This window comes from Scomber scombrus, chromosome 2 (assembly GCF_963691925.1).
Source record: "Scomber scombrus chromosome 2, fScoSco1.1, whole genome shotgun sequence".
Lineage (NCBI taxonomy): Eukaryota > Metazoa > Chordata > Actinopteri > Scombriformes > Scombridae > Scomber > Scomber scombrus.
The window spans coordinates 14,810,271-14,832,681 of NC_084971.1; the positions used below are offsets into that span (position 1 = coordinate 14,810,271).

The 22,411-nt window shown below is 39.2% G+C and overlaps 1 protein-coding gene across 1 annotated transcript in view; it reads right to left on the bottom strand.

Moving 5' to 3' along the window:
• The window catches only part of LOC133993914 (alpha-1,6-mannosylglycoprotein 6-beta-N-acetylglucosaminyltransferase B-like), a 120,895-nt gene that overhangs the window by 50,110 nt on the left and 48,374 nt on the right, over positions 1–22,411 (bottom strand). Inside the window, exons 5-8 of the mRNA XM_062433050.1 lie at positions 19,967–20,043; positions 18,048–18,227; positions 14,298–14,462; positions 5,908–6,077 (exon numbers count right to left, since the gene is read on the bottom strand). Of these exons, the coding sequence (XP_062289034.1) occupies positions 5,908–6,077; positions 14,298–14,462; positions 18,048–18,227; positions 19,967–20,043 (592 nt within the window). The remainder of the gene's footprint in view (positions 1–5,907; positions 6,078–14,297; positions 14,463–18,047; positions 18,228–19,966; positions 20,044–22,411) is intronic.

Sequence of the window (22,411 nt, forward strand, 5' to 3'; positions counted from 1 at the left end):
AAGGCTGCGCCATCGGTGTGTGAATGATTAGATCCTCCTGGTGAGCAAGCACCTTGCATGGCTGCCCCTGCCATCAGTGTTTAATGTGTGTGTGAATGGCTGAATGTAGCTTGTAGTGTAAAGGCGCTTTGAGTGGTCGGAAGACCTGAAAGGTGCTGTACAAATGCAGTCTATTTACCATTCATTCACAAAATAGGACTGATAAGACAATTATTTTTTTTTAAATTAAAAAGAAAAAGGACGTTTAGCATGAATGTGCATCCCTGCCATAGGTCTGCGGTCAAACTATCCAATTTCTCAGGGACAACACTTTTAGGTTTCCTATTTCGGCTATCTCCTTTATTGTACTAGAGGTGTTAATTGGCTATTACTCTGTGTCTCTACTCCTCCAGACCCAACTAGCTCAGGGTCTGATCTCCATGGCAACTGAAACATTACCTGTAGAGGTGATGAGACTGTGAAACTTGACACTTCAAGTTAGAAGAGGAAAGGTAGTGCAAAAGAGTGAAAGAGTGAGTCACAGAGATCATAGGAGGAGACACCTTGGGAAGTGAGTTTGAGGGAGGGGAGACACATATTTATTCTCTGTTTGTTATGTGTTTTATTATTATTGTACTGGCTCTGGGTGGGGTTTAAATGGGAATTAAGGACAAAATCCACTTGGAAAACAGTGAATAAGTAATACAATTATAATGGTACAAACCTATTATCCCATAATGTTGGACAAAAATGCTTATATATAATATTGGTTGTTTACTTTAAGCTTATGAAAAAGGATTCAGTTGAATTCAACACTGCTGTCCCGTTATACTTACCTAAAATACAAAACTATTCAAAACTTCACAACCTCACGATCTATTGACGACTACAAAAAACCCTATGTTTGACCCAGAAGTCAACCTTCAATTGAGTTTTGCACACCAGTGGACAAAGAAGAAAGTTTTTACAAAGATAATAAGAAAGAATCCAATAACTTTTGATGTATTTTGCACTTGGACAGTTTTAAACAGCAACTGCAATGAAAGCCTATAGTTTCTGATTTGTGTTTTCCATTTTTTCACACATCATCTTTGTCAGTTGTCACATAATGCCAGGGTAACTGGCCTTTGAGTCACTCTGGGTAATCATTACATAAAGGCCAACATTTGTACAGATATGTCTCACCTACAATTTTCTTTTGAAGCCACCACACTGTCACACTGCATCACACATGATGTGCCAGCAAATTCCTCAGATCTATTCCCTGAAACAGCACATTCAGGCTGCTCCACTGTACATTGACCGCTTCTTCAGTCTGCACACAGTAGAACGGGAGTTTTCTTTTTCTTCTGTGCCAGATGTTTAATCTTTCAGTATCACTGTACTTTCTTTCTGTGATTTTACTACAGTGACAACAAAATAGAGAAGCTTCTGGCCATCACAGTGCAGCAGCTATTAGTGCTCTGGACCAGGTGGTGTATAATGTAGAGCAGGCAGAGCCCTGTCTATTCTCACACTCACACTAATACATCTCAGGTGCCTTGCCAATCTAATTGGCACCAAATTCAGCTTCATTTCCATCAAGCTTCTAGGTTAGTCCATATTAAGTGCACACTCAGCAGAGAGGGAGGTGCAAAAATCTGTATTGAATGAACTCAGGGTTTGTATGCTGTGTGTGTTGTGTGTTCTGCTACGTGCATAAATGAAGGACAGTCCGAGATTCAAAACAAAGTGATGGCATTTATCAGTGAGCCTTCAAAAAATCCAGTGCAAAGAACCATTATTTGCATATTTGAATAACAAGAGTCCTACCCCAACTTCACAGATGCCAACTCAGCACTTTGCTGTACTCCCTTTCCCTCTTACAGGCTTCTCCATACAGATTTTCTCTTCAATCCATCCACCCACACAGTGACAGCCTTGGGACTGAGATATGTCTCTGCTCTGAGTGAATGATTCTTTGTATCATTGTAACCTGCAGGACACATGACAACACCACAACCACATTACTTTAGAGATAGCTATTGAATACAGGATAGAAGAGCAGCAAAAAAACAGAAAGCTAAAGGGCTTTTTCATCTCAGTTCAGTTCAATCGTCGACAAGCTAATGTGATGTGTGTGTACCCTGTTGAAAGCCACAAGCCAAAATGTGTTGGTCTCACAATAAAGTTATTCTTTCTACTACTAGTTTACTTTCACTCCCAGTCTTGACTATAAGCCTTTCATGTAGGCGGGTCCCTACAGTATGTGCTCTGTTCATGCATCTCTAGTAAATAATGTTCAGCTAGCTGATTGCAGTTCTGACTGGAGACTGCAGACCAGGGAGCACATATACATTAACACAACTTGGACCCGAATCATCCCCTCAGTGGCCAATTACAGCTACACACTGCTTCATCCTTAGCCCATCATAACCTTGAGTGGTCATGAGAACAATGTATCACAGACTATGTGATACACACACACACACACACACACACACACACACACACACACACACACACACACACACACACACACACACACACACACACACACACACACACACACACACACACGTTTTGTCAGCTATCCTTATTAGGACATTGCATTGACTTCCATTCATTATGAACAGCCTAACTCAGACCCTAACCCCAACCTTAACCGTACCTCAATTCACAACTTACCCATAGCCATAACCAGGACCTCAGCAATGATGTTTTGCCTCATTAGGATCACAGTTTGGTGTCCATGTAGACTACTGATCCCCAAGAGGTAACACAAATGCAAGTGCTGCACACACACACACACACCCACACACCCACACACACACACACACACACACACACACACACACACACACACACACACACACACACACACACACACACACACACACACACACACACACACACACACACAAAACCACTGTGGAATTAAAGAGTAAATGGCTGGCACTTTTTCCACACATGTTCTAATGCTGGTCAGCGTTGCCCAAAGATAAACAAAGCTGTTTCCAAATCTGTATTTGGACTGAACTTCAACAAAATAAACTCTTTGGGACAATTGTTGTTTGTCTGCTTGATTTGACATTTGTCTTGGCCTGCCTGCCTGCCCAGATCAACTCACCATTTGTTTGTATTTATATTTGTGTGTCTGGATACACATCTGTGTGCCTCTCTGTTTGTCTGTCTAGTTTTGTCCATCTATCCACCTGTGTATTTTCATCTAAAAGGGGATATGAGGAATAAAGCATATATAAATGATGTATACAGAAATGAACAATAATAGACTATTTTGCATTGCTGTAGGCGAAAAATTAAAATAGCAAGTAGTAAAGATAAGCATCTGAACCTCAACTATAATAGAACTGTATTGTAACAGTTTGAACCTCAAGTGTCAAAACATGGCTTGAAGGATTAATTAACCAAAACCATGCAATACAACTTTGTTCATACATAAAAGGACTGGACATCTTCCCTACAATTACACCAGAAGAAAAGCTGTCCACTTGATTGCATGCATGTTAATACCAGGTGTAAACAGGCTAATGACTACTGTAACTTATTACTACTATAAAAACATCAGCAGCAAAAATGAGATACATACACGTCGTCACATCTGGAAGGAAATACTGTATGAAATGAATTTTTATGTGTTTGTTCATTTGCATTGAAGGATATCTTATGTGAAATGTTGTTGATCGTTAGCTGTTGAAGGTGTTATGTAGGGTGCAAGGCAATCATTATGGCTTCCACTTTTCTCCTTACTGACAAGATCATTTTGTTTGCATGACATGATTTGAATGTACACAAAGACAATATGAGGGAGTATAATCTTTTGACAAAAGAAAGAAAGAAAACTAAAAGCAGCATTTATTTTGTTAAGAAAATACCCTAATCAGTTCATTCTTTCACAGGTAATGTTAATCCCCACTGTCTCTTTCACCATGCCAGCACACAGAAAAACAGCGCTCTACCACAAATCATTTAGCTTTGAAGCAAGGCAAGAAATGCGGTGGATAAACACAGTTTCAATTTGCATAGCATGACAGTACAACACAGTGCCTTACAGTACTTCTTACATCATCTTTAACATGTTAGCGTCAGGTCCAGTGTGAAATTAAAACCATACTGCAGCTGTACGACTTTGTAATCATTATGATGAGCCAGTTTTGTGGGAAACATAGGAGATGAATAACTGGTTTCATTATACAACTATGTGATAGCCAAACTGCATTATCACTTTGTTTCAACCCCTCATTTTTTGGCTTACTGAGGGCAAGGACCCAGGGAAATAAAAGGCATGAGAGCAGAAAAGTGGCACATCAACAAAAAATGTTTGGAAACACAGTATATCCCTCCTCCATTCCACTTTCCAAGTGGAAAGATTGACATCAGAAGGCAAAGTTGATGTGCTGTCTCTTTTTTTTCTTTTTCTTTTTGTAGAAGTGAGTCATGGTCCTTATGTAGTTGGAAGAATGATTAGACTGCTTCCCCAAGTAATCCAAAAGTAAAACCTTTTTTCCACTAAAGCCATTCCATGTGGGCGAGCTGGATGAAATAATTCTTCATGCTGGTAAGTTGGATTATACCACAGAGTTGCCTAAAACATCATAGGCTGTGTTGTGAGAATGACCAATTTTAAAATATGGGTCCCAAGACACCACAGTGACACGGACACAGTAAAACGATACTGCCATCCATTTCAAATGTGACAGCTGAACTCAGCCTTGTGGATGTCCCTGCCATCTCTAAACTCATTTTTTCAGCATTAAATTCCTCTAGATTTACCCACTCTCTCCTCCTCCCTGCAGAGGTGTTATATGTCTACAAATGACTGCCAAAGGCTGGGGGTCAATACAATACTTCTATGATTTGTGAGAATTCTTGCAGGCAGCACACAGTTTAAAGTGCAGACTGCAGCAGGGTCTCTCTGTAGACATCATTATAGTGATCTATACCATATACCCCTGTCATTGCAGTGATCAACGATGGCAGAAAAGACAAAGACTATTGGTCCAATCAAGGCTGAACAAAGATGTTGTCTATCCACAGTGTCACTTACTTGTCTTCTTACACTCATTCCATATTCATAAGTCTATTGTTCAACATTAGCTATCCATCATCAAGGGACTTGATGTCTGACAACCTGTGTGATTTATTCAGTCTCAGTCATGAAGAAGTTATTGTATAGGCTGGACAGAACAAGCCTGAGGGATCTTTCCCAGCAGGGTAGATTTACATCCATCTGAGTGTGTGTGTGTGCGTGCGCGCATGTGTGTGTGTTGACACTACAGCTGTATTTGTCAGCAGAAACATGTAAGCATGCTGACGCAGGGGATAAAAAGACACACACCAGCACTGTCACGCTGACAGAAAGCGGTGGAGAGCATCAATATGGGATCAATACAACGACAAATCAGCAGGACCTTAGAGCCGTTATGCCTAATCTCTGGGTTAAGAGGGAATGGGGTGTAATTAGAGCACGATTCCCCTGCACATTTTGAATGCATTATGTGGGAGTACAAGAGCAAAGCGTTAACTGAAGGATTGTAAAAAGTTATTGATTTGTTGCCAAAGCTGTCATCAAAAATCAGACATTTTGTAGCTCTTGTAATAAACAAGTTAAATACAACTGTGGCAAACTGATTAGTGAAAGCAATTTATACACTAAATGAATGTTTACTTAGACCCTGCCAATCAATAACCTTTCTCTTTTCAAAGTAATGTTTCCTTGCTTGAATAACCCCTATATTGACATGGTGTATCTGGTCAATTGGGGCAATATCATCTACTGGAATCACTTAATACCAGTTCAACTTGAGGTTTATTCTGTCAGAAGAGGTTGCTTTGATTGACGAGAAATAGCAGTGCATTATCATATGCTCAAAACCACCACAAGTCAAACACTCCAGCTTTGCTTTCGCCTGCATTATGGTAACTCACCCTTGCAGTTCCTTCACAGACATAGAGATCTTGAGGTTGTGTCCCAGAACATGGAGTGCAGTGAGGATGTCAGCCCACTGGACCATCTCTCCCAGAGGACCCCCCTTCAACACTTTGGGGCTGAAAACATCTCCAGACTCCTCGGTTAGGAAGCCTACGTGGACCAGAATCTGAAGGAGGAAAGGGACAAATTGTGGCTGAGAAGTGAAATAAAAGTCTGCAGAGAAGCTTCACAACACAGCTCCACTTGACACTATTGAGAGCTATAATTGTTAACTGCCGTAAATATTCAACCAGTACAGGAGATTCAATTGATAACTATTTAGCATTGGTTTCTAGCAACCGCCTAATGGATAGTTCAGGTTTATTACATCTTATTCTAATTTTCATAACTTGGCCGTCATTTCTATTGGTTAAAACATTACACTCACCAAATTAATTACTGAGATGTGGGAACATGGTGACATTGCAACAGTGAAATCCAAGGAGATAAACTACTTGTGTTTCTAGCTTAATTTGATTTCTTTTGGGCAATATTTCAGGATTCTCAAATCTCGGCACTTAACTCAGTGAGTACATTAATACGAATAGAAATGATGACCAAAACTTTTGAAAACCAAGTCGTAATAAACTGGAATTATCCATTAATGATGTAATGTTTTTATATTATGAATATGACTACAGCAGAAACATAGATGTCTGCAGGCGAATGTAACATCTCAAGCTCCACTGAGGAGGTTTCAGTTTAAAAATGGAACAACTTAAGTCATGTTGAAGTTGTTTCATAATATGAACCTTCAGAAAAAAAGTTGAAGCTGAAGTACTACAGAATTCTCTTCATCAAGTGCAACTGCTGACCCTGAGACAAGTGACAACAAGCTCTGATTCACTCAAGTGACAATGATTGATCTGATCGATTATGACACTGCGTTACGGTAATTCATCAGAGCAGAATGTCACAACAACATTATGAAAAAGTAAAACCTTCTGAGTTTCTACAAGTTGTGAAGAGTTGAGGCTAAGTCAGTCACAGTCAAGTGGTTGAAAGAAAAAAGTCAGGACACAAGCAGAAGTCAGAAATTAGATTGATAATCTCCAGCTGTACACATATTTTACCCAGTATGGTCTCTGCACTGAGTTGAAGATCATTGATCAGCTGGACTCAGCTGAGTACTGTCAGTTTGTATAGCAGATCTTTTTGCATCAGTGATTCTGATCAGAGAGTTATTTTATTTTCATAGCCACAGCTCTGCCTTTTTTGACTATTCTAAAAGACAGTTTGTGAATAATCCACCATCTCTCTCTACCTCTCTTCAATATTGTAATATTACTCTAAAGACATATTGCTCACTCGTAATAATAAACCTTAAAACATACAGACATTCCTCATCTTGTACATAATGTTCATCTGTTAAATTGCGTACCTTATAAACAACACGTCCTGATGCTGGTCCAATCATTTATATGCGTAATAAAATAAAACTATATAACAAAGCACATCTAAATTAATCTGATTTTCATTATATTATTTATATGTGTGCATGCTGAATAAAGTTAAGCTCCTTGAAAGTTAAGCTGGTGCAGTGCAAACTGTTTTAATGAGTTTGAGGATTAGAATCATTAGAATTTCAGACTCTTCCAAAAGGAAATTATGGAAACTGAAAAAGTAATTCTTTGAAATCCCCAATGAATTATCCCCTCATGCTCCAATGGAATAGCACGCACATGTAGAAATCCACCATTATGGGCCTTTGAGTACAACTCATTTCATAAGCACCGTATGTCTTTACAGATAACCACTGTAAGTAAATTCGAGACACCAAACAGGAAAATCTTCTTTGTTTTAGAACAACATGTAACACAAGTGTACAAATTATCACAGTTGATATGTTACACTATTATCTAACGTCTTACTTACATACAACTGTTCTGTCATGCATGTCCACCTAGCTATTGCATAATTAGTGCAACCCACCGAGAAATGAGCAACACGTTGCTTTTCACAGAGGATTAGACACAGCCATGTCCAAGCGTTGCTCTGCTGAGTAATCCTGATTAGCTAACGCAGCATGAACACCTCCCACTGCTTTAGCTGGCAAATTAAGTCAACAACTTTCACCATGCAACATACATAATGAACTTAGGGCCAACTGTGTGGAGTTTGCCAAAAAGTTTTGATGGTTATTATCTCTGCCAGGCGTAAGCCTGGAGGGGATCATGCGTTTGGTTGTGTGTGCGCGCACGTCTATGTTTCTGTCCACAGCTAATCTTGCATACTGCTGGACTCATCTGCCTAATATTTTTTTGTGCAAATGTATGACTGTGTGCTTAAATACCTCTTGTGGCCGAGGTCATTAACAATTATTGAAAAACCTATTTAATAACACCATTCCTTATGAATATATCATAAAGGGCAGTAAAATGTTAGGCGTGATACGAGATGAATAAATCCCTGTGTCTGATATCTTCCCTGCCATCTTGACTGTACACACCTGGTGGAGATTTGCATTCTACTAAGTGCACTTTTCTATTTGCCTCCTAAATTGCTCTTGCTATGTTGTTCACTCTGCTGGTATGGAAGTGCATGTGCTTCCTGTGTCTGTAGCTCCACAGCTCTGAACTGTGATGATTAAAAGCTTCCAAAAGCCCTTCATGAGTGTGCTGCACTAGTCTCTTATTACTCTCTTCCTCTCACCATCCTGTCACATTAGTAAAAATGCACTGAGGTTTGAAGTTCACTGTAGGAGCCAACAGAGACAAATACACTCTGCAAACACACTGCTTTTACAAATAACATATTTTATAACCCTGGAAAAAACTGATTCTGAATAACAGAAAGAGAGAACAGCATTCAGCCTTCGGGATGACTAATACATCTACTGTGCACATAGTTACATTCATTGTGTATAGTTGTGTGAAATCTTTGTGAAATTGTGTGAAATTATACATCCAGTTCTGCTGGATGTATAATTAAACAAAAAAAATATAAATACACAAAAAGTCATTCAACTGATACAAAATGTGTGTAAAATATTGGACAGTGGTGTGAATGCAGCAGTGTCAAGCTCCAGTGAGACTTCAGCTGGCGTGAAAGATCCCCCGATTTAATAAGGCTGCTCTATTAACTTCTGCTTCATAAAAAAAAGATAATTGAAATTTAATTACAGTTTGGATGGCAGATGGCAAGACTGAGAATTCATGGCACAAATATTCACTCTCTTGCCTTGGTGGTGGTGGTGGTGGTGGTGGTAAGGGTGTATCACACAAACACTGGCAGCCATGCAAAAATTGAGACAGAAGGAGTCGAATTTCACATACTGGCAGCAGCACAGAAACGCTGCTAAATAAATATGAAGAATATCACACAGTGACTGCAGAGCTGAGTAACTGTGAATTGGATTCTATAAAACTGGCATCCACACACAAATGCAAAGTTAATGGGGAGAGAGGTAAGTGTTCTTTGAAAAAAACTGGCATCTTGCAACACATAATCGAGACTGCTGAGGAGGGATTTTGCTTGTTCTATAATGGGCAGTATTTATCTCCATTTGCAAATGTTAATACCACTGTATGGGAGCAAAATTAAAGTGAAGTTCAATGAAACATATCCAAGCAACTCTGGAAAAGTAACCTTTATATCATAGAGTAGGAATCAATAGCTAGAATGGAGAGGAGAGAGAAACTAGTGTGGGTGGTACACGCTCTGTTGTACCGTGCAGATCACTGGCAAACACTCTCACCGCCAACACAAGCTCGCATATTTGCTCATGCACTTACTTGAAAATGAAGATGAACGGGTGGAAAAGTCGCATAATGGGAAGGCAACAACAGAGGTAGGTAACTCTGAAGCTAAAGCTATACTTCCTCATGAACTCCTGTATCATGGCCAGCTGCCTCCCTCAGGAATCTGATCACACACAAGAGACAGGGGAGTGCTTTATACAGCGGACTTCTGGTACTCCCAGATGGTGTGCATGTGTGTGTGTTGATTTTGAATTTTGTTTGTTTTGGTTTGTTTGTATGCATCTGTTTTCATACTGACGCATCATCAACGCACTCTAGTCAGGATCTTGTGTGTGTGTTTAAGTGAGCATTAATGTTTGTGTGTGGATCCTCGCTCACCTGCCATACACTTAGGGGATTCTCAAAAGGATCTAAAGCTACTCTCTACTGTTAACGTGCCATGGGGATTGAACACAAAGACCTGCCAAACCTACAGAAACAGAAGGAGAGGTATGATCCTGCTCAAATCCTCTGCTCACCTTTACAACACCCCACCTGCCTGTGCATGTGTTCATGCCCCACCCGTCACAGGAAATGTTTCATCTCACAAATCAAGGCCTTGTCACAACATCTTCAATGCTCCCAATGTTGCTTTGTGATTATATAACTGGGATAAAATGTAGAGAAGAAAATCTATTATCTTTTTTGTGCTGCACTGTTGCACTGTGTTTAGTGCCATTTAGGTGTGTGTATGTAAGTAAAATCCTTGGAAAGTCCTTGGTGCTACTGTGTGTACATACAAGGGTAGAGGAGTAGAAGTGGCACGTATGTGGTACCACTCCATTGCTCTGCTCCGCTCCACTCATCACTAACAGGCTAACGACAGAGGAATGCTAATGCTTGTCTCAGCATCTGTTAGTGCAGGACTTTGCAAGAATGCATGTGTGTTTGAGTGTGTGTGACCCTGTTTGCTCATGCATTTTGGCCCTTATGAAGGTCACAGCTGTCCGATTGAAGGCCACTAGTGGCAACACAAGCTGGCACTGCCAACCATCACTGCTTCACCCTGAATTTCACCTTCTTCACATCCCTTCGGAGCACTTTCCCTTCTTTATTTCTCCTCACGTCTTTTGCTCCTTCCGCCTTGTTGTCATATTCTTCCAAGCTGCTCCCTCCCCCCTCATATTTCGTCTTCACTTTTACTTTTTCTTATCTCCCCCTACTCTCGCCCGCTCATTCACATCACCTTCCATATCCCATTAGTCTCCCACACTGTCTGCACTTCATGAGTCAGAGGTCAATTATCTGTCTAGAGGGCAAACACAGGGAGATGGCAAATTAACAGTTTGGTATATGCTGACAAACACACTAAATGTGCATGCTCAATGCACAGTAAGTAGGCATAGATGCACACAAAGTAACTTGCTGAGACACTAAACTGACACCGGAGAGTCAGTGAATGCACTGTAGCAGGTTAACAGCGTACGGTCAGCATCTCTGAGTCTCAACTGTCATTATTTAAAAACCCTTTCCATTATGCCACAACTGAATATGTCTCCTTTGATTTCTAGGAAAAAAATGAGAAAAGGAATTTGTTATGTTTGAAGTGCTCCATCAGCTGCGCTATAAAGGGCTGAATAATTGACCTGGGCTTTTGATAAAGTTTGATAACTGCACCAAGGAAAAAAAAAAGAGAGTTAAGTTAAAGTCTTAAATGTGTAAATGCTTTGCAAGTGAAGCACAGCAAAAAAGGTTGACTGTAGTCTTTCTCAACTCCACAAGCACTGAGGAAATAGAAAGGTTAGTCACAAAATAAAAGAGAGTTGCTATAATATTTAAAGCAGGCTTCTACTTCATCGCACACCCGGCACTGCATACAAAATCTCTCAAATGTATTTAACTGTCTTTTCTTCTGTGATTCTCAGGAAAAAAAACCTTCACAATTACATCTCTCACAGTCATTCTCATGAACACACGTGTGCACACACACATGCACACACCCCTCCCCATTCCCTGTACTTGTGTCTGCCTCTGACAGTTAAAAAAGATTCATCTTGCTTTTTCTCTCATTTTCTTCTCCCCCTTGATACTTTCTCTCTGCTCTACTAATTTATTATTTTTCTGAGCAAACATCCCCTCCGCTTATAATCAAAGACAATGCCAAACCAGGAAACAGAACTGAATCAACAGAGCCCTGTTGGAATTGTAAAGACTGCACACTCAAGCAGAATACTTAAGTTGCTGTTGGAAGCAAGGATTTTGTTTAAAACAAAGGTTAGGCGAGTGCAAGGCCACAGTCAATTCACCTCAGACAATGTTTTTACAAGGTCAGAATTAATTAAAAGTAAACAGTGTTATCCTTCTCAATGTTAAGGTGAGTCCTTCTTTTTTATTTAGATTTAAAATGAAAAAGAATCTCCCTGTGAGAAATGAGGTTAACAGTCAGAAATAGTCAATTTGGCTGCTACAAACTGAGATTTCATTTTCAAATAAAACGTATAAGATGCACTCTTTTTTTGCAATGCTGTAATTAGCAGTCACTTGCACACATACACACACCCAGACCCATGTGGACAGAAGCAGAGTACACAAACACACACATATTTACTTCCATTTCTAATTATTGTGATAAACAGCTTTTGACAGCCAAGGCCAACTCTTACAAACACCAGGACATCTGCTGTTGAGATAGCGGCAGCACGTTGTAAGGCGTATGGGCTGTTCAAGCAGCCACAGAGCCGTGATAGAGGATAACAAATCCCCTCAGTGCACTACAAGAAAGGAGAGCATCAATCACAATGACAGAGGACTATTTCTACCCTTGTTAACTTATTTTAGAGAGAGATGGGGGCAGAGAGACACATTTTAAAGAGAAGAAGCAGAATGTGAGTGCTCAATTTTCCTTCTCAAGTTAACTTAATTAGTGTATCATTATTTTTCTTGACTAAAACATTATGAGTCTACTAAGACCAGGGTCAGAAATGTAATAATCAGTCGAAAGGTTATGTGCAGCAAAAAGTTTTTAGGACTTCCAGAGTTTCAATCACATACTGCTATTCACTGACATTTATAAAAGTAAACCTTTAAATTACACCTGTCGTTTTATACTTTTTACAATTTTTAATGAACATATGAATTTGCAAGCACCTTGGCTTCCTGTCTTTGTTCCTTGATCATCTCAGCGGTACCTCATGCCTCACCTCTCTCCCTCCTCCCCCCATCAATCCTTCCTTAATCCATATTCTATAGTACCTTCCCCATTACCATCCACCCCACTCCCTCCTTTCTTTCTCATCTTATTCTTCCCCCTCTGGCACTGGTACAGCTTGGCATCTCATCATAATCCCAGTCATTCATCATAATCATTCCTTTCCCCTGGTCTCCTGTTAATTTTTTCTCTCTCATCTGTTCTTTCTTTGGTATGCACAGGTACAAGCAGGAAGTGGTAGTAGCTATGTCCTTATACTCACAGCTTCAATGCTAACCAAAATGAGATTTGACAATTTTGCATTATGATACTGCAATACGTTTCTATTTCACAGCTTTGAGCACTGTTTTCGAGTGATAGATTCAACCAGTTACACACCAATTACACATGAAGGATGCCAAATGGAGCAATGGTTGACAACCTATCATTACCTCCTCAATCATCTTTTGCTACCACCCATGATCATTCAAATGGAGAACCTTCAAGAAGCATCTAAAAAGGCTTTTTATGCATTTTGAGTACTTGAGTGGAAAACTGTGCCTATGCCTTGTATCGCTATACATTTCTAAAACTCTCAAGATGGTGCAGTATTATCAGGTTTTATAAGCTGCATGTCTGTTGATGTTTTTCAGTTCAACTATGTTGTTGTTACATGACACTCCACATGACACTCCACTCTTCTGCCTACCTTTTTGGCTGGACCACTACAGCAGGACTAGCTCTGTAACACAAACTGTCCTGCATTGACCCGATTGACTAGCATGACATCAGTCAGTCGAATACCACCAATTACTGTATTCGCTTCAATTTAATAGCCCTTGTTTCAAATTAATAGCCCTCTAGCATTTCTAGCATGTAATGGTACGTGTGTTTGGCAGCACACCACTAGCATGGCCAAGGTAACCTGGTTACCCTGTAGTGTCCCTGCCATCAGAATGACAAACAAGAGACCCGTGACACTGACTAACACTGTTATTAAAATGTGCTCCGTTATCTACATAGTGAAACAACGTCTCCCCCTGTCAGTAGTAGTTCCACTGCAGCAGCTAAACTGTTTAAGTAATAGTTAAGGTCAACAAACCATTGTAAGATATATTCAAAAAAAAAATGTGGCTCTTTTTTTTCTGCTGTACCAAAAATGTACCAAACCGTGACCCCAAAACTAAGGTGCATACTCAACCATGAATTTGTGTTACACCCCTATTTCATACATGCCATATACTAGCTGTTGGCCTATCTTTTTTCATATGGACTAACACTGTTGTGTTTTTTTCTGTATTGTAACACTCTTCACACCATTTAAGCTCTTCCTCCCATTGTTATTGTCAAGTTTCTCATTTAGCCATAAAAAGGAATGTATACAGTAAAAAAGAAAAGAAAAAAGACCACCAATTCGGGCCTTACCCAAGACCCTCCATTATGCATCATCCTTTTGTGTTCATCTCTCCCTCCTTCTTACCTTCTTCTGGTCCCTCCATCGTTGCCCCAGCTTGGTATCCAGGCGATTGGCAGCTGTTGCCCACTGCTGTGCAAGGCGGTGGATTCTGCGCTTCATGAAGCTGAGGGACTCCTTGCCTGTCCCAACCTGGTCCAGCAGTACAGAGAGGTCTGTGCGGAACGCAGCCTGGGAATAGGATTGATAAGGAGGAAATAAAATAGACAGTGCTGTAGTCATTTGACCAAAATATGGGTGTTACTCTTACATTTTTTGCCATGCTAGCAGAATGACTACTTGAAATACTGAACACTAAAACATCTAAACAAGTATCATATAATATCCGTGGTGTGCATTGGACATATCCTATTGACTTTGTTGATCCTTGACTAGTCTAGTGCTACTAGCAGGTTGACATTGACTTTTTTTTCCTTTTTCTTTTAATGAGCATGACAGCCACACTGTTACAGTACGTCCACTGACATTCAACACTTTTTTCCTTTTGGAAGAGAGCTGTCTGTTTCAGGTCAGCCCGCCTCTTTCTGACTGCTGGGATTGCCACACCTGACTCATCTCGTCAATGGAGCTATATCAACTCTCTGGCACCAGTCTTCCCTGCCATTTAGCAACTAGCATGGTTGTAGACTCTTGTTTTGTATTTTATTGGCTTGAATACTGTTGAAACATACTGGTCTGGAAAGTAACAGACAACAAGTAAGACAGTATATTAAAGAAAAACATGTCTTCTTTAGATTTAAGAGGATCAGCTGATGTAACTTGTGCATGAAAATATTTATTTAACCTATTCCAGTCTTACCCATGGTACATCTGTCTCTTCTTGTCAAAGCTAATCTCTCAAGAAAAATTGTGTCCTAAGCAAACCTTCACTTTGCCGTTTGTTTTTACTGCTTTGAGGCTAAATTTAGTTTCCCCATTCAAAGTGTAAAAAGTTTCAACATCATGCAGTGTGTTTTCCAACTAATGGTGCAAACAATAAAGCATTTTCTCCTCTGAGAACAACCTTGGCTCAGCCCTGTTTAAGTGTAAGATACAGAAAGGCTATAATCTACAGCTGAGTCACTGGGGTCCCAGGAGAAAATGGAGATATCAGTCTTCATTTACACTGACACTCTGCTTTACCTTCCGAAAAATGTCCCCGATGCCACAAATAGAGTTGAGCGCGGGGGTGAAAGCGTACAGATATAATGCACACACATCACTTTTATAACTAATTTAAACATTCATGACTGCTTTCCCAAATGAAGAGTAAAAGGCTGAACAAGCTGTAACTCTGAACATTACAAATGACTGTCAGTATGAGTTTATACAGTAAAGACTTTCCTTACTCCATTTGGTGAACAGTTTTATTAAGCACCTTATTATCACTGCACAGGCCTGGCCCCACAGGGCACCTTTACCTGGACTTTGCCACCAATGTGAGGAACACTGTAGTTAATATTAATATGTTGTCTCATTGGTTTACGATTGAAATCAGTCCATATTTATTTTAAAATTGAGAATGTTAAGTTTCAGTGTTTCTTTCTAAATGTCACTACCCAAACCATAAATACATCCATATCTAGATGATATCTTAATAGGCTGATAAACCAATAGACTATTAAAAATGTTTATATTAATTTATGTATTCATTTGTGTGTGATAAATTATAGATTTGAACTGCACACTGACCTCAAACTCAGTGTTGAAGAAAAATAGAGAATAACTACAAGGGGGATCAGGCGTGTTTTAATTAGTAGAGAGTGAACAGGGTCAGTTGAAAACTAACTATTATGAAGTAATGGGGTCAGAGTGCTCAAAATCAGCATCTTCTGAGCAAAAGTACTGTTTGTACTATTGTCCCCATCTTTTGTGGATAGGTGATTGACAACTTGATGACTTCTGTTAATCACTGTCTTCATTTTCTTTATTTATTGTTATTAAAGGCTTTCTGAAACTTAACATACAAAGGCATCAACTTTGGAGAAATAATAGAGAGAAATATCTTTGGGGATTTTTGTTATATAAACACTGCAATTATAACAAAATAATGTGCTATTTGTCTGTTCTAGCAGCCACCTAAAAACCAAATTGCCTTGTTTTTTCATCTATCTACTCTCTATCCATTAAAGGACTGGCATTTTGACTTTTTCTAAGTAACTTTAAAAATTGAAGCTAATAATAAAGCAAACAATTAACATGTTAAGCAACTGATGACAGTATAGACTTTTATTTAGGGGCAAACAGCTCAGAAAAGCTTATCAATATAGGGTTTACAACAGTGTCATGTTGATAACATGTTTTATTCATGTCTTAAGATAAAAATCAAGAATCTTCTTCTTCATGCCTTCACTGGATACACTGAATAAACTAGAAAGAAATCCACTTCATACAGCATAAATCATCTTCAGTGGCCAAAAGAAGACCGTAGCTACATCCTCTCTTGAATATATGCCAGCTAAATGAAAAATGTGAGAAGGGTGATTTGTAGCAAAGGCTACTAAAAATCAGCTGCATTCTTTGGCCCGCGTTCTTACCTTGACAATATTTTATGAATTTCCAAAGGCACTGTGGCCCTGATTCCCCATTAATTTGTAGTGTGGTGCTTCTACAGTACATGGCCTTGATGAACTGAGCATGCCAGGAATGTCTGAGCTCAGAGGACTGATTCAATGGCTATTTTAAACAAACAAATAGGAAATAAAAAGAGATGCAACTGGATTTGTTTTTTACGGTTGGGGGGGATTTGTAAAAACACGATCTAACTTGTTTTCACTGTGTTACAGTTTAAACTCTGTGTGTCATACGTACAGTATCTGACTGTAATATCTGCCAGTGAAAGTAATAGCCAAAAATAGAGAGAAATGATTCTGTTCACAGAGCAGCGGGTAGCAAATGGCTCCAGCTGTCCTGCAGCGGATTGTATTTAATAAACAATAATTACATTTAGCCTTATATAAGTTGATACTGCTGAGTATTGTGTGGGATAAGTTGTTACTGTTGTATCAATACATTGTTAGGGGTGTATTAACACACTGGTTTTGAGTGGAGTCTTGCTCATCTTTGTGAGGAATTTCCATATTGAACCAACCAATATGGCATCTAGAGGACATGATATTGTTTCATTTAATGCACTGAATGAAAGAGATGACTACATTTAGAACAACTCAAACTCATCTTCATAGCCTGAAAATTGAAAAGATTGTTATGTTTACTTGGACTAAACTTTATAGAAAATCTCACACACTGTATCTGCATTTGTGGTGCTGTGAATCTGTGTAAAGAATAGCGTAAAAATGATCACTTTCTCGTAACAGGCAGAAGTAGAATTGTTTTTTTTACTTACCTTTCCTTTTATAAAATTCATAACAAATAAAGTCCTTAATCATTTAAGCATAGTCAGGTAAGTATATTTAAATACCAAGTGCAATGCAAAATGACAAATCTTAAAAAACTTATTGGACTTAATCAGACTTTGATAGGACAGCAGTACTATTTACAGTACATAGTGCAGTAATGTAAATTGTTACTTTGTAGTGGTGACATTTTGTTTTTCATTTTGGCCACTTTAAGTAAAATATACAATACCAATCAAATGTCAAGACACACCTTTCCATTTCCTTGAATGAGAATGTTTGTCAAAACTTTTGACGGGTACTGTAAGTATCAACCAAGCATCATTACTGTACAAGTTTACATCCATACATCACTCAACAGCCTTCACTTACTATGTGCTATGTTCTCTCTGTGCATGTTCGTGTATATTCTTTCACTCACCTGCCTCTTGGGGGCCTTTGGCTGTTGGACATGCTGAGTTGGGGGGCTGCTGTGGTTCCTCCAGGTCAGTGGGGGGCAGAACCATTCCACCTCACTCAAGTAGATGAGGAAGGAGCAGTCTGAACCGTCAACACCGTAGAAGGCATAGCAAGGGTCCGATGTCCAGCGTGCACGCATCCACTGGAGGATTCACAGAGAGCAAATATGTACATTTTCACTTTTGCACTGAAAATGATAACAACACACACAAAAAACAAAAACCAGCAGGTCAGAAGGGATTAACAGATGCTCTCTAACTTTAAAGGTTTTTAGTGGTTGTACCTCAGCAGTCTATCATCACCTACTCATCTACTCTCTCTATCATTGTTGAAACAACGTAACTAACATGAGTAACAAACTTTTTTCTTCTACTTTTGACCATTTGATCCATTTCCTCTTTGGCCTGTTTCTTTTCCTCTTGCCTGGCAGCTCAATCTTAAGCATCCTTCTCCCAATATAACAGGCATCTCTCCTCCATATATGCCCAAACCGTCTCAATCTCACCTCTCTACTTAGCATCTTCAACTCTGCCACCTCCAGCTCTGCCTCCTGTCTTTTCTTCAGTGCCACCGCCTCCAAACCATACTGGTCTCACTACACTCTTGGAAACCTTCCGTTTCACTCTTACTGGAACTCTTCTGTTGCAGATCATTCCTGACATTCATGTTCATCTGCACCCACTCTATCATACCTAGACTCTCTTCTTCACCTCTCTTCCACACTCATACATGTATACACACATGTATTCCATCTTGCTCCTACTGACTTTCAATCCTCTTCTCTCCAGTGCATACCTCTCCATGCTCTTCTCAACCTGCGTCCTACTCTCACTAAAGATCACATCATCATCCGCGAACATCATAGTCGACGGAGACTCCTGCCTGATCTTGTCCGTCAATCTGCCCATCACCATTTCAAACAAGAAAAGGCTCAGAGTCAATCCTTGGCTTAATACCACCTCCACCTTGAACCCATCTGTCACTACCACCTCCCTGCTGTCACATTGCCCTCATAAATATTCTGCACCATTCTTACATACTTCTCGGCCACTCCCCAACTTCCTCATACAATACCACACCTCCTCTTTCAGCACCCTTTCATATGCTTTCTCTAGATCCACAAAGACACAATGCAACTCTTTCTGACCCTCTCCATACTTCTCCATCAATGTTCTCAAAGAAAACATCACATCTGCAGTTCTCTCTCCGGGCATAAAACCACACTGCTGCTCACTAATCATCACCTCTCCACTTAACCTAGCTTCCACTACTCTTTTCCATAACTACATGCTATGGCTGATTAACTTTATACCTCTGCAGTTACTACAACTGCGCACATCACCCTTATTCTTCATTCCTCAGGCCTCCTCTCACTTTTCAGGATTGTGTTAAACAGTCTAGTTAAGAACTCCACTGTCATCTCTCTTTGATACGTCTATGCTTCCACAGGTTCATCATCTGAACCACTCTTCATCCTCTTCATACTTTAGTTGCCTTCACTTCATTCTTATTAATCCAAAGTACTTCCTGATTCACTATCCCTACATTACCCCAACTTTCTCTCTCTCTTATTTTCTTCATTCATCAGCCTCTCAAAGTACTCCTTCCACCTTCTCAAAACACTCTCTTAATCCTCACTAGTCAGCACATGTGTAAAAAACAAACAAACAAAATAAACAAATAAAAATTGAGAATTTGGGAAGAGATTAAACACCTAACATCTGTGTTATAATATCACAACATTTGACCATTTTTAAAATAAAGATTAATTAATCTGTGAAAATGCTGTCAATATAAAGAGTCCGCTGTGCAAAAAAGTTTAGGAACTACATTCTATCAACACAATTCTAGTCAAATAAAAAGTAAGAGATTGACACTCACATCTACTTTTCCAGGACACTCTGGAAAGCGGGGGTCTCTGGGTACTTCACACTGGCTTGATGTCCCATCTCTCACTGCTGAAAAGACACAGTAGGGAAATTGACCTTTAGGTTATAAACCAAGAAAATATTCTTTGTTAGCTAGAAACCTCTCATAAAAAGGCAAAAAAACACACCAGGATCTAATCCCATTTATAAATATCAAGCTATAAATGATGAATCAATATGCTTCACTGGGAATTTAATCATTATAAATATCTATAAAGAACAACAACACCTTTATATTATTAATAATATTTGTTTAAGTTGTATAGGCAGCATTCTATGAATATTTGATCCTTTATCTTATTTCAATTTTAATATATAAATATGTTTTTATTCTTTATAGTTATTTAAAATTAATACATTCCCAGTGAAGTTTACTGTTTCAGTGATTTTATACAAAATATATTGTTAAAGTTTATTGTTAAACAGTAAAATATTATGTTTCCATTGCAAATCTTGTGTTTTATCAATTGTGCAGTATAGAGGGAAGAAGCCCAGGCGGCTTATATAATGTCCTCCCCTTCATTTCAACAAGTCATTAAATACATACTGAGTCATAAAAACAATGCAACATCAAATACAAAAACATGTATACCAGAAAAGGAGAAAAATAGAAAAGAAAAAGGAAAATTATATAATACATACCCGAGTCCCATTAAATCTACTTAGATAAAAATATATTGTATCTCAATAGATTTATTGATACTGGAATATTTTTACTCTCTAATATTGGTATCAGCATTGACCCAAAACATCCAGTATCGGTCGGTCTGTAATTTGAATATTTATTATCTGGTGAAAATAACTATTCCAACAGCAATCAGCCAGTGTAATAATACCTATAAACTCATTTAGCAGCATATGGTGCATGTTAAAGTCTCTCTTAGATTAAATTGTATTTCTTCTAATCAATTCATTCTCCCAAAATGCCTGCAGACATGAATTTGTTGGACCCATAGGCTCACCCCTCACAACCTCCTGGTTACCGTATCATTCATGATAACAGCTTTCACCCCACTTGCCCGTGGACATTTTATGACAATATACTCTTTGTCCCTTAACATCATATTTCCAGTGTATGCCATATGTGGTATCAGTGCCCATAAATCCCTATGGTTCCCCTTTGCAACATCACACCATATATGCCCTACTGCTCTGCACACTATTCACTGGGCCTGACAAAGCTGAACAGCCTGACTCCCGCTGCTGCCAACCATCCTAGGGTTACGCTAGCAAGTACATCTGCTCATTTAGGCTGCGCTCACTGCATTAATTGCTCCACTGACTTAGTTAACTGCCTCTGTGCTGCTGACGTGAGGAAAAAAAGGGAAGACAGTGACAGAGAGAAAAAAAGACAGTTTAAACAATAAAGTCTGATAAGGGAACCAATGCAGCTCAATTTTCTCATTGTTTTCCTGTCTTTGAAATCCCCCTTTTCCCCCTCTTCCTCTCTCTGGACCAAGGAATTTGCCTTCTGTCTAGATCCCGTCTGTTTCCATTTGCCTAATGAAAAAGAGATATTTCTCCACATAAGTCTTCCCCGGGGCTTCTCTCCATTGAATAAAAAATACACGCACACTGAGACACACACTGCCTACAAATATGATTAGAGTAACACTGTAGCAACAATTGAAAACGTGGTCAACTAACTAGATAAAAACTTGACTCCTGTCCCTGCTAGACAGAACATAAAAGCCTTGTCGGTGCTTGAGGGGAACGAAATTCTAATCACGTGTTCTCTCTCTCTTTCTCTTTCTATTTCTCTCTCTCTCTCTCTCTCTCTCTCTCTCTCTCTCTCTCTCTCTCTCTCTCTCTCTCTCTCTCTCTCTCCTGTCTTTCCCTCTCACACATGCCTGACCACGAGATAAATAAACTGCCACTATGATAATAAAGTCTGCCGGCAGTGTTTCAATTCATCTGTGATTAGAGAAAGTAGCAGTGTTTTCATTTTGGCATGTGCCGTCGTCATCCCTGCAGATTCAGTGGGAAAAACAAAAGGAGATGTAATGCTCATTTATTCTCAGAGTTGGGCAATTACCCTCAAGAGAAAAAGACAGAGAGGATAACAAGAGGGAAGAAAAAGGTGAATGGTGGTTACATTATATGTGTGTACAGAACTGTTATATGCTCAGTATTATTTAAGTTTTGATTAAAATATGCAAGAGCAAGACAACAGAAAACAACAGGATTGGATGGGAACGAATAAAACAAAGATGAGATATACAGCGATGACCACAGCTTCAAGACTTGATTACTTTCTGCATAGATGAGCATCTCTCCTGTTATCTTACTTTACTAAAAAGAAAATGTAAAAGAACCTATCCACTAACTCTAAATTCGTACTGGATTTGTCTTAAATCAAAGCTAACTGCAGCTCTCTGCTCTTCAGGTTTTCAGATTT